At 41.4% G+C, this 13,162-nt stretch overlaps 1 protein-coding gene across 1 annotated transcript in view; it reads right to left on the minus strand.

Moving 5' to 3' along the window:
- Nucleotides 1-13,162, minus strand: part of CYGB (cytoglobin) — a 74,069-nt gene that overhangs the window by 8,954 nt on the left and 51,953 nt on the right. The window contains exon 2 of the mRNA XM_082271901.1: nt 13-244. Coding sequence (XP_082128027.1) covers nt 13-244 — 232 coding nt within the window. The remainder of the gene's footprint in view (nt 1-12; nt 245-13,162) is intronic.

The following is a 13,162-nucleotide window of genomic DNA, read 5'->3' on the forward strand; positions in this document are numbered from 1 at the left end:
GAGTCTACACACCTTAAAGAATACAGGGTCCACTTTGTGTTTCACCGCATGGCTTTTCCCCACAATTCCCAGGACGGTTGCCACCTTTTCAGGGTCCCCAAGATTTTCCACCACACTGTTGATAGCCCCCATTACCCTTCGACCATGTTTGCGCAACTGAGCGCTTTGTTCCATCTCCGCGGGGTCATCCATGTCCTTAAACTGGCTGAAGTACTGCTTGGCGGTTGGAAAATTGACAAAGAACCTTTTTAGAAAAAAGAAGAAGAGAGTAAAGAAAGATTTTAGTGTATTTTGTAGCAAAATAATGTTACACAGAGTAGCAACTGACTATAGACACTCAGATTTAAGAAGATAAAACAGTGAACTTGATTTGGAAAGTTTAGAGCAGTTAAAACAATGAAAGATGTTTTCTGATTGGTAGATAAGGGTTACTAAAATTAGGCAGGCTACTTTCTGACTTATGAATGACCCAATCTTAGCAAGCAGTTGAACAAACAAATCATTGCGCTGATTAGGTGAGGATCATGTTCCTTATACCTTTATGCTAGCCATTCAAGGCTAGATTTCTCTTATGCAGCCCAATCGATAGATTCTGCACTGCCAGCCATTGTATTTAAAGAGGAACTGCAGTGTGCTCACATAATCTGTAAAAAAAAAAATATCTTTGCCATTCTGAAGCTTCCCTCCAACCACTTTGCATATTATTCTGTAAGTATACAGTGATTCTGTACTTGCCAAATATGCTGCAGAAATCTCCCTCCACTAAGTCTGGCTGAAGCCATTTTAACTGTGGGCAGCTGAAGCTGCTGCCTGTTCACTTTCCGGTTTTAGACAGACACACACACATATATACAGACAGACACACTCACACAACTATTTGCATATGCACATTTCTCCTCTCTTGGTGAAAATCTCCACCCTGATCCTGCTGCCTCTAGCTCTACAGCTCTCCTTGGCTCTCCTATGACTCATCCCTCTTCCACTCTTCTGCCCCCTCTCCCTTGCTGGCAAACTCTCACGAGAGTCAGAGAGAGAGCTGTGCATAATGTCATTACCCTAGACTAATTACCAGACAAGAAAGAGGAAGTGGGCTGTAGAAGGTATTTACTGGCAGAAAAAAAAATGTTTTACTATCCAAAGTTGAAACAACAAGGGAAGAGGATTTAATAGATGGAAAGGTGAAACAAATGACTGAAGGTCCGCCTAAAGTAGCTTCAGCACTTGTGGCTGCTTGAATACCCAAACAGTGACTGCATCTGCCTAGGTGCAGTCACTGATCGACCCAACACTTTTCCACCTGGCACCTTTGACTTTTCAATTGAGTTTTGTCAAGCCATGTGGTGTCGGCAGGGCCACCTATAGCTTGAATTTATGCAGATTAAAGGATAGGTTCACCTTTTGGAGCATGTTACACCCATATTTAGGGTAACATGCTCTAGCTCCTGCTCCTGCTCACCCCTTGCTGATGAGCACCTTCGTAGTTCATTCACTCTTCCTACAGCTTTTTAACAGAAAGCCCATACAGAAGTGCAAGCAAAAAGCTGGAGGACATGTCTGCAGGAGCCTGACATTGCACCCGCGATCTACTGATCGTAGGTGCAATGCTCCGCAGACTCCTCTGAAAAAATGATAAATGCACATTTTTTCCCTGCAAAAACATGTGCATTTAATTTTTTTTTTAAAAGGAATTTTAAGCAGGAATTGACCACAATTCTAGCGATGTATGGTGGCCAACATTAGAGGTTCAAACTAGAACTTAGAAATACAAGGTAAAAAAATAATCACATAGTCATGAAAGTTAACCAATGTTTATAAATACTGTATATTGCATGCTAAAATGAAGTCAATCAAGGGCAATGTTTACGAAAAATGAATATGTTTATTCAGGACACCTCAGTATGGTAAAATGGAGGTAATAGAATGCAGTTGCACTACTGTCAACAGGTGGAATCTGGCATTGCTTTGTGACCATAACATTATTGCAATCGCTGTGTCCCTCTGGTTGGACTCCAGTACAGGATCTAAGAATGTGATAGAAGGGGATCGCTCAATGCCACTGAACTAAAAGGCTCTAATTAAACTGGATTGAATAGCTTTTGGGGTTTGAATATGGGTAGTTGTCAGCTCTATTCTGCCACTGGTAGTAAGGAAAAGAAAAAGGAAAAGAAACTCTGTGTAAATTATGAGTAAGTTAATCAAAGCTAACACAGGGTTGAGGACTTTGTCCTGCACAGACGAACAAACAGGTCTGCTTTAATTCTGTAAAAAGCAGAATAACTTCTAGATACTAACAGTACTTCACCCTGTGCAAAACTGTAACCTAAGACCATTGCTTATTTGCACTATTTTAAATAACCTTTTGAGAATGTCAAACATATGTTTTATTGCTAATGCCAGTATATATTTTCCACTGACAGTCAGCTCTGCCCCAGTATCAATTAAATGCCAACTCTTATTACCATATTGAAGCCCTAAATTCACATCCTGACTTTAGGTCCATTGCTATAAAAGCTGTAAGCAGGCCACTGATCAGGGGTGTCAAATTCCATTTAATCGGGGGGCCACATTAGCGGTATGGTTGGCCTAAAAGGGCCGGATGTATCTGGGTGCGATATGTAAAAAGTGCTGGGTTCAAGAGTACATTACGTACAGAGTGCAGAACTCAGGATTATGCTATGTACAGAGTGCAGAGCTCAGGAGTGCACTGTGTACAAAGTGAAGGGTTCAGGAGTGGATTACATACAAAGTTCAGGGGTGTGCTGTGTACAGAGTGCAGGGTTTAATGGTGCACTATGCACAGTGTTTACCCCCAACCCCCTCCCCGAAGCTTCCTTGCATCTCTCTCCTACCTTGCCTGGCTCTAGTACCTCCCTTTGTAGGTAGCTTTGCCTCACCTTGCAGGGAGTGGAAGCAGATGGTTAAAGTTGGAGGTGGCAGAACGGAGTGTGAGGGCCACATGACAAGGCCTGTAAGGCCGGATTCGGCCCATGGCCTTGTGTTTGACATATGTGCCATAGGTTATGCAATTTTCTTTCCTGCAATCACCACTTAATGTGTTGATGGGGGAATCTCTCCCGCTGAGCTATTGTGTTTTTCCTGGTGGCCATAGCTGCTGGCAATAATCGCATGCTAAAAACCACGATGGTTGTACCCAAGACCGACTGACCCAAGTCGATATATAGATCGATGGACCGACTTGGGTTCAATCAGCCTGTCTAAAGATGGATCGATCCTCGGTTGGTCCCTGCTAAACCGGCCAAGATTCGATCCATATTTGGCCAACTTTTTTACAAGATCCACCTTTCTATTGCTAAAATACTTATCTGCCAGCACTATCTGAGTCCTGCCACCCTCTGTCTGTTTTTTTTACTTCTGTTCAAGAAGACATCAGCAGATAGGCCCAGCCCCAGCTGACATCTATATTAGTGCTACTAGGAGGGCACAGTGACTGGTAAATTTTCTCATGTATATTACATTGTTTCCACTCAACACCAATGAAAAGAGGGACATAGGAATGACCAGCAGCAAAGGGGCACTTGTGCACTGACCAGCAGAAAGTGGGCACTTGACTACTAACTAGCACAAAGGGGTCTCAGGTTTCACATTTACATTTTTTACATTTTAGACTGGGGTGCCTCAAAATGTTGCATATTTTTAAAGGGTGTCATAAATGACAAATGGTTGAAAATGCAGATGTAGACCAGTGGTTCTCAAATCCGGTCCTCGGGACCCACTAACAGGCCAGATTTTAAGTATTACCTTGGGGGATGCAGACTAGAATACTGCAATCACTGAGAAGCAAATGAGATCACCTGTGATGTAATTTAGTTATCTTGCAAACCTGGCCTGTTGGTGGGTCCCGAGGACCGGATTTGAGAACCAATGATGTAGACAACCAGCAGGTGTTTCTAAGATGTTTGAAACTGACTGAAACCCGACTTTAGAATCTTTGTTGTGATATATGAGTGTAGCACCCTCCTAGGTAGGTGCTAGTGAGAAAGTATAGTTTTGAGCTCTGTCTGCTTACCAGAAGGACTGCAGGTAAATCTATATTGTTCTCTGCCTACCAGAGAGCAGGATCTGTTAGTGAGGTCTACTCATTGTGCTCAGAGTGCAACTTGTTCTGTCTGCAGAGTGTTTCACACTGGTCCAATAGGGAGGCATATTGAACAGTGGGAGGAAATCTGACAAATGAGTGTACAGGTGTTTGATATAGCCCTGGTGATCTAGCAGAGGAAAAGTGCCTTGGTGCATGCTGGGATGCTGTATATAAGCCAGGAGCACATGTTTTCGGGGTCTTTTGGCTGGATAGCGGAGTCCCCAAGGGAGGGGGCTGCTGCCTCCTCTGTAGAGGTGCCATGCGGCCTCAGGTAGTCGACCTGAGAGCCTGGAGAGTGTTAGAGAGGAACTCAACCCAGAGGTCCGGTAAACCTGACTGAAAGGGGAGACACTGGAGGCTCTGATTCTGCATACAGCAAGTACAGATCTGTGTGAAGAGGCCTGACCTAAGGGGGGCCATTCCTGCAGGTAGAAGAGTCAGTGGAAGGGTGTCAGTAAAGGGGATGCTAGTGAGTGTCCTGAAGATAATGTAGATTCACCAAGTCTTTTGCTCGAGAGAAAAGAGCAAGGAGACCTAACCCTTTCCATACATGTGTCAGTATGGATTAGGCTGTACAGCTGCTTCCACAAGCAACCTGGTGAGGCCAAGTGAGAGTTGTCCTTATCCATTGAGAATAGTTACAGTTGGAATATCCCACTATTCCCTTCTTCCCAAGTTCCAAAATAAACACTAAAAACCAATACCCCTGGACTGTTTATTGTGTGACGAGCCATCGGGAGTAAGGAGGGATGTGTGAACTGTTCTCTAAGTGACTAAGGGACTAAGTGTGATGGTAATCAGATGAGGCCCAACAATTTATCATACAGCAAGCCCTACGGGGACAGTGCTACATGAGGATGTTTGAGAATGGATTACTTCACATTGCAAGCAGCTAAATAGGCCAGGGATGGTTTCATCCTAAAAGCTCTTTTACTTACTTGTTAAAAATATGAAAATACGGTAGTTCAATGTCCATAATGTGGGCACAGGTGCCCTTTAATAGAAGGCTTATTTTTTTTTTTAACAGAATCAGGAATTTCTTACAGCTTCACAGCAGCCGCATGAAAACTGGTTGAGCTGCATGTGTATGCATGTTGATACAGGTATGAGTATGCATGTTTTTATACATGTGAGTATGCATGTTTATACACATATGAGTATTCATGTTTATACACAGTACATTTGAGTATGTTTATATTCATATGAGAATGCATGCTTATGTACATATGAGTATGCATATTTATATACATGAAGATGCAAGTTTAAATGTATTTGAGTATTCATGTTTATATATATATGAGTATGCATGTGTATACACATGTTAGCGCCGGTTCACATTACCGCGACGCTACTTCGGGTGGCGACCTCCGAGGTCGCGGTTCGAGCAGCGCGCCGCGACCTCGGAGCGGCCGCCACGGACTTCATTACATTGAAGTCTATGGCGGTCGCCTCTTGGTCGCCCCAAAGAAGCTCCAGACCCTTTTTCTAGGTCGGAGCGACTTGTGTCGCTCCTATTAGAACGGGTCCGCAGCTTCCCTATGGGAGGCGACCTGCGGCGACCTGTGAGGCGACCAGGTAGCCTCACAGGTCGCCCTAGTGTGAACCGAGCCTGAATGTGCATGTTTATATACATATGACTATTCATCTTTATATACATAAGAGTATGCATGTTTATATCTAATTGAGTGTGCATGTTTATATACATATGAATATACATGTTTATACACGTGAGCATATATGTTTGTATACACATATGAGTGTTTATACACCTATGAGTATTCATGTGTATATATATATATATAAGAGTATGCATGTTTATATATATATAAGAGTATGCATGTTTATATACATATGAGTATGCATGTTTATATACATATAAGTATGTATGTTTATACACATATGACTATTCATGTTTATATACATAAGAGTATGCATTAAATCTCTAATAAAGTAAGGTGCTGTTATGACATAACTTTCATTTTCCAGTTCAAATACTTAACAAACAGGTAAGTATACATCAACTCCCTATAAATAACATAAAGTGCAAGTGAAAAACTGATTAATAAATGCAAAATGTTAGCACTGGATAACTAAAAAAAATATTAATAATGGTGACAGTCCACCATAAAATAAAGTGCCAATAATCTGTGATGATCTCCAATCACTGTGACCACAACCAATAAATAAATGTGCCCTTCTTCCTTGAATAAAGTGCTCCTCCTCGTGAAAGGCAAAATATATGCACTTACCAGAGTCCCCCGGTCCTAGGGACTACTAAGCTCTATGCAAGTGAAAAACTGAATAATAAATGCAAAATGTTAGCACTTGATAACCAAAAATATATTTAGAATGGTGACAGGAGGTTGTGCACCAAGGCTAAGAATGTTCGTTGTGGAATGATTCCTGGATGTTTTGGCGTTCCTACCCCTATAAAGCTTAGTGGTTCCTAGGACAGGGGGACACTGGTAAGCGCATATATTTTGCCTTTCACGAGGGGGAGCACTTTATTCAAGGAAGAAGAGCACATGTATTTATTGGTTGTGGTCACAGTGATTGGAGATCATCACAGATTATTGCCACTTTATTTTATAGCGGACTGTCACCATTAGGAATCTATTTTTGGTTATCCAGTGCTAACATTTTGCATTTATTATTCAGTTTTTCACTTGCACTTCATGTTATTTATGGGGAGTGGATGTATACTTACATGTATGTTATATATGTACACTGGAAAATGCAAGATATGTCATAACAGCGCCTTACTTTATTGGAGATTTCATGTTATAAGTGTGTTTCACATTTAAAGGGGCGGCAGTTATTTGGTTGTTTATTTTCACTTACACTGGGTTGGCACCTTCAATGGGTTTTTATTAGGAGTATGCATGTTTATATGTATTTGAGTATGCATGTTTATATACATATGAATATGCAAGTTTATACACATGAGCATATATGTTTGTATACAAATATGAGTATGCAGGTTTATATACAGTACATTTGAGCATGTTTATAAACATATTAGTATGCATGTTTATTACCATATTTTTTCACAAAAAAAAAAAAAAAAACATTTTAACCGCTTGCCGACCGCCGCAAGTAAATTTACTGCGGCGGTCAGCCCCTCACAGGCAGAGTGACGTTAATTAACGTCACTAGCCTGGGAGGGTCTGGGGAGCGAGCGCGCGCCGCCGGAGGGGATCGTCGGGGGAGAGGGAGAAAGTCAGGCAGCTTGTGTAAACAAGCTGCCTGTCATTCTCCTCGGTGTAAAAACACTGATCACACGGGTCTAGTATGTAGAACCGTTGATCAGTGTCCTTACACCTCAAGTCACAGCCAATCACAGTAAGAATCACGCCCCTAGGGACACACACAGCCCCTCCCTCTCAAATAAAGTTAACCCCTTCACTACCAGTGTATTTCTACAGTAACAGTGCATATGTATAGCACTGATTACTGTAGAAATGTCACTGGTAACCCCAAAAGTGTCAAAAATGTCAGTCAAGGGTCCGATCTGTCCGCCCCAATGTCGCAGTACCGCAAAAAAAATCGCAGATCGCCGCAATTACGCGTTAAAAAAAACAACAAAAATGACAAAAATCTTTCCCTTTGTTAGTAAACGTGATAACTTTTGCGCAAACCAATAAAAATACGCTTTTTGCGATTTTTTTTTACCAAACATATGTAGCATAAAACAAATTGGCCGAAAATGTTAAAAAATTTTGATTTTTACATTTTTTTTTGGGGAATTTCATATAAAAAAATGTGAAAAATATTGTTATTTTTGCAAAATTTACGCTCTTTTTTTTGTTTATAGCGCAAAAAGTAAAAAGCGCACAGGTGATCAAATACCACCAAAAGAAAGCTCTGTTTGTGGGGAAAAAAAGGGCGCCAAATTCGTTTAGGTACAGCGTCGCACGACCGCGCAATTGTCCGTTAAAGTCACGCAGTGCCGAATCGCAAAATACCCCCTGGTCGTTTAGCAGCCAAATCCTCCGGGGCTTAATTAAAGGGGTTGATTTATGCATGCGCAAACCACTATCTAATTTATATGACTTATTTTCTTTAGTAGTTGACCACTGGTCTCATGAATGTTTATGATTAAGACGATCGATGGTCAAAACATTTGAATCATTTTCTTAGATTAATTACCAAGTTTCTCTGGTGACCTTACTGTTTTTTCTCTACAATTATAATATTAATCACACAGCATTTTTGACAAGTTTGCACCTCTGCACACACGATTACTACTGTATACGAGACTACAAGGACAAACACATCTCATGAACTTTGTTCAGCTAACCAGAAAATTGAGCAGCTAAATTCATACAAGCGGTCCTTTCAGTAACTTTACAAGTCTGCATGAATACATTCCTGACATGTCACAATATACAGCAATAGTATCATTTTCCATGCTGTATTCTTTAGAAGTAGAAAGCAGTCATTAGTCTGATGGAGTCTCCTCTATCCTGCGATCACACAGACTGCAACATTGAGCAACTGTAGCAATTCACAAAATGAGAGGATGAAGTAAGGGCTAACCTGTGTTAGAAATGTGTGAACTGTACATGGATTTACAGTGCATCCAGAAAGTATTCACAGCGCTTCACTTTTTCCACATTTTGTTTTGTTACAACCTTATTCCTAAATGGATAAAATTAATTATTTTCCTCAAAATTCTAGAAACACTACCCCATAAAAGCAACGCAAAAGAAATTTGTTTGAAATCTTTGCAGATTAAACATTTTAAAAAATCCCATGTACATAAGTATTCACAGCCTTTGCTCAATACTTTGTTGAAGCACCTTTGGCACCAATTACACCTTCAAGTATTTTTGAGTATCATGATAAAAGCTTGGCACACCTATGTTAGAGCAGTGTCTCTCATTCTTCTTTGCAGGACCTGTAAAGCTCAATCAGGTTGGGTGGGGAGTGTCGGTTCACAGCCATTTACAGATCTCTCAAGAGACGTTCAATCAGGTTCAAGTCTGGGCTCTGGCTGGGCCACTCAAGGACATTCACAGAGTTGTCATTGTTTAGGGGATATTACTGATATTTGCCTTCCTTTACCCCCCCCCGAAAATACCTGCTAGTTCCAGATACGGTGGAGCATGTGGTCTCTAGCTGCCAATCACTAAACCCAAGTACTGTCACATGCCAAGCCACCGATCCACCTAGCGATATGTATTTTTAAACACAAAACAACAAATATTTTTTAAAGGACATATAAAGTTTTAATTTCGTACAACTGTTTTATTAAAAACAATATCAGCTCACCCCACCTTTCCTCCCTCGCGCCCATATCCTTCCCATTATAACCCATCATCTCCCCCCCATTTCCCTTTATGATCTTCCTTACCTTGACTGGAGAGACTCGTGCCTGACACCCCCGCGGTGAGGGGCGTGAGCCTCCCCCCATATTCTCCTATCATACAGCTAAATCTGCATACTCTAAACCGTCTTGCACTGTAAAATGTATAATTCCATATACCATTTCCCCCCTATCATCAGACTTGTATAAAGTACTCGAAATTTCTACTTGAGTAAAAGTACAAGTGCTCGATCAAAAAATTACTTGAGTAGAAGTGGAAGTGCTCGCAGAAAAAGTTACTTAAGTAGAAGTACTAAAGTATTCAACATTTTTTTTACTTAAGTATTGCAAGTAGTTTTTTCAAAAAATTTGCTACTTAAGTACTAAAAGTAAAAAGTACCAGTAGTTTTGAAAAAAAATTTCTACTCAAGTACTGAAAGTAGAAGTACAAGTACTGTGTTATGTAGTTATTAAAGAAATAAGTCAAAAGTTTGAACATCATATTGTTTTTATTATTTCAAATGATTTATTCAAATGATTAACCTGTGTTTGTTAGTAGTTTCTTGATGCACTTTAAGCGCTGTAGCACCATTTATTTGTTTGTTTCATATTTTATTTTTATTGGAAAGATTTGGTATAGCAGCTTTTATTATACACAGCCTTTATTTTCGTATGCGCTGATTTACAAATGACATTATACACATTTTTTTGAGCTTTATGTAACCTGCCATCTACTGTTCTGGCAGTGGTAATTTTTTTAAAAGTAACTAGTAACTATGCAGCACAAAAAAAAAATACTTGAGTAGAAGTATCGAAATCATCGAAAAAATGTAGTGAAGTAAAAGTAGAAGTAGGAGAAAAAAATTCTACTCTAGGAAAGTACAGATACCGCATTTCGGTACTTAAGTACAGTACTTAAGTAGTTCTACTTTGTTACTATACATCTCTGCCTATCATAGACTACCGATTATCTTGACTCCGCATACCTATACCACCAAAATAAGAAGACTTATACTTCACTCCTTCAGATTTTATCCTCGGGTACTCACTTAATATATCTTTATCCATATATGCTGAAACCACTTTATATCAGTTTGCCACAGATGTTAATGTTCAGTTCACTAGTTACTCCTGTTATCATAGAAAACACAGCGCTTCACTTGCGTTGAATCTACATACCTATGTTTACGTTCGATACATTGTACTTGGTAGTTGTTGATTATTGTACGAGTAAAAGTACGCCTTTCCTTCTTTTTCTGTTATCAGATGTAAGAAGCTAACAATGTATAAGCTGTATGTTATTCTTTGGATATTCAATAAAAAAAAAATTTTGGAAGAAAAAAAAAAAAAAAAAACAATATCAGCTATGATTTATTATAGGCTGATAAAAGCTTTTAAAATATATATTTTTTTAACTTCTAACTTTAACATCTATGTTTGTATTAATGTTTTATAGTATAGTATGCAAGTATGCAACTCAATCTGACAGTTACATTGCTATGGCATCACAGATGAACACTGCAGACCCAAGCTAACAATGCTCATCAGAAGGCTGAAGGCTTTTTTTTAATTAATGATGCCTTAAAGCCATTGTAAAGTCTAGTTTTTTTTCCCTATAAAAATAACAAACATATCATGCTTACCTGCTCTGTTGCAGTGGATTTGCACAGAGCAGCCTGGATCCTCCTCTTCTCAGGTCCCTCCCTCCTGTTCAGTGCCCCCACAGCAAGCAGCTTGCTATGGGGGCACCTGAGCCGAGTCACAGCTCCCCGTGTCCATTCAGACACAAAGCCCCGACCCGGCATTGTCCCCTCTCTCCCCAGATTGAGTTGCTGACTTTGATTTACAGTGCAGCAACCAATGACACCGTTGCTGTGTCTCAGCCAATCAGGAGACAGCTGAGACACTTGTGGACATCGGTGGAAAGAGAGGGACCTCAGGTAAGTGTTAGGGGGGCCAAGAGGGACTGCTGCACACAGAAGGATTTTGATCTTAAGGCCCCTTTAACACATGCGGACCATTCAGATCTGCCTGTCAGTTTTTCAGGCAGATCTGAACGGATGCCTCATGCATCTCTATGGGGCAGTGGATGTCAGCGGAGACATGTCTGCTGACATCTGATCTGATCCGATCCGTCAAATCCGGACAGATGGAAACCCTATTTTCGGACAGGTGGTCCGTTCTCATCTGATTCCCCCATAGAGAACAGCAGGGATCTGACACCTCCGCCTCTGCACACAGAGCGGAGATGGAGCTGTCATCCACCTGTTCAGCGGGGATTAGCAGATCAATCCCCCGCTGAGCAGAATGGCTCTGTCGTTGGAATGGAGCCATGTGAAAGGGGCCTTAAGCATAGAATGCATTAAGATAAAAAAGCCTTCTGACTTTACAACTCCTTAAAAGCCTACATGTGGTCACTATATTGGAGCTAACATAGCAATCATATGATGAGCGTCCATTCAGATTGGTTCCTGATCATAAGTGGAAAACCAGGCTGCCAATGACAGCCGGTATTGAAGGCCAGCAAATGTGCAATATAACAACACAAGACCACAGTTGGGATATCATTTTCGCCCCCTCAGGCAATGCCTGAACAAGGACCTTTAGAAGAGGGCCACCAGAGCTGCAGATTTAAATAAATTCGAAGCATTTGAAATTACAATAACATGTTGCATTGTATACAATCAGTGTTCGGGGACAATCTACTTTAAAGCGGAGTGCCACCCAAAAGTGGAATTTCCGCTTTAAGCACTCCTCACCCCCTTACATGCCACATTTGGCATGTCATTTGTCTTGGGGGGGGAGCGGGTACCTAGTTTTGACATGTACCCAGCTCTCACTTCTGATCGAGCCGCTTAGACGGCTCAAGCGGAAGTTCTCCTCCCCCCCCCCCCGAAATCTTCTGGGACACGTCACAGGTCCCAGAAGATTGCACGGCCACTGAGAAAGCGCAGCGCGACTCACGCATGTGCAGTGCGCACCCAGCTGTTGTGAAGCCGCAAGCTGTCACAGCCCGGTGCCAACACTTGTGATGCCGGTGCAGGGGAGAGACGAGAGAGAAGAGTGAGCCTTCGGGCAGCCGCATCGCTGGATCCTGGAACAGGTGAGTGTGTGTTTATTAAAAGTCAGCAGCTACACTTTTTGTAGCTGCTGACTTTTAATAAACCAAAAAACGACTGGAATTCTGCCTTAATCATTGCTCCTGCATAGCCTGATACCCGCCCTTGCCTGATACAGAGCTGTTGATGCAATGTTGTGGTTACATTCAAGCTTAATCCTAACGTAGGATTATGTTACAACTGTGCTGATTTTGGTTTATTCTCAGTTCTGACTAATGTCTCTTCATTTGTTTCTGAAGCCCAGCATGACTGACCACACTGATTTGAACTGAAACTTGCATAGTGACCCCAACTCTTCCGACCCCTTAGTATCGCATCTGCCTATTTAGCCTACCTCTACTAGTTCTAGTACAGCTCTGTCACCTGTGCAGGGAAAGTTCTATCACTTAGGCAGACCATACACTAAACCAATAATGGGCAGATCAATCAACTAGGTACAACCAGCCTGCCGGATTCACTTGCAATTATTGCAAGCAGCTGCTATAGCTGTTAGCGATAATTACTGTCTTCTCCCGGCGGAGACAGTGTTCCCCACCTGCTCCCATCCTCCACCCCTTCCCCACCGGGAGAAGAAAATTTCTCGGCAGGAGGGATACCCCTGTCAGCACTGTCTGTGTTGATGGGGTGTGCAAATTT

This window comes from Pelophylax lessonae (assembly GCF_965119305.1).
Source record: "Pelophylax lessonae genome assembly, chromosome: 11".
Classification (NCBI taxonomy): Eukaryota; Metazoa; Chordata; class Amphibia; order Anura; family Ranidae; genus Pelophylax; species Pelophylax lessonae.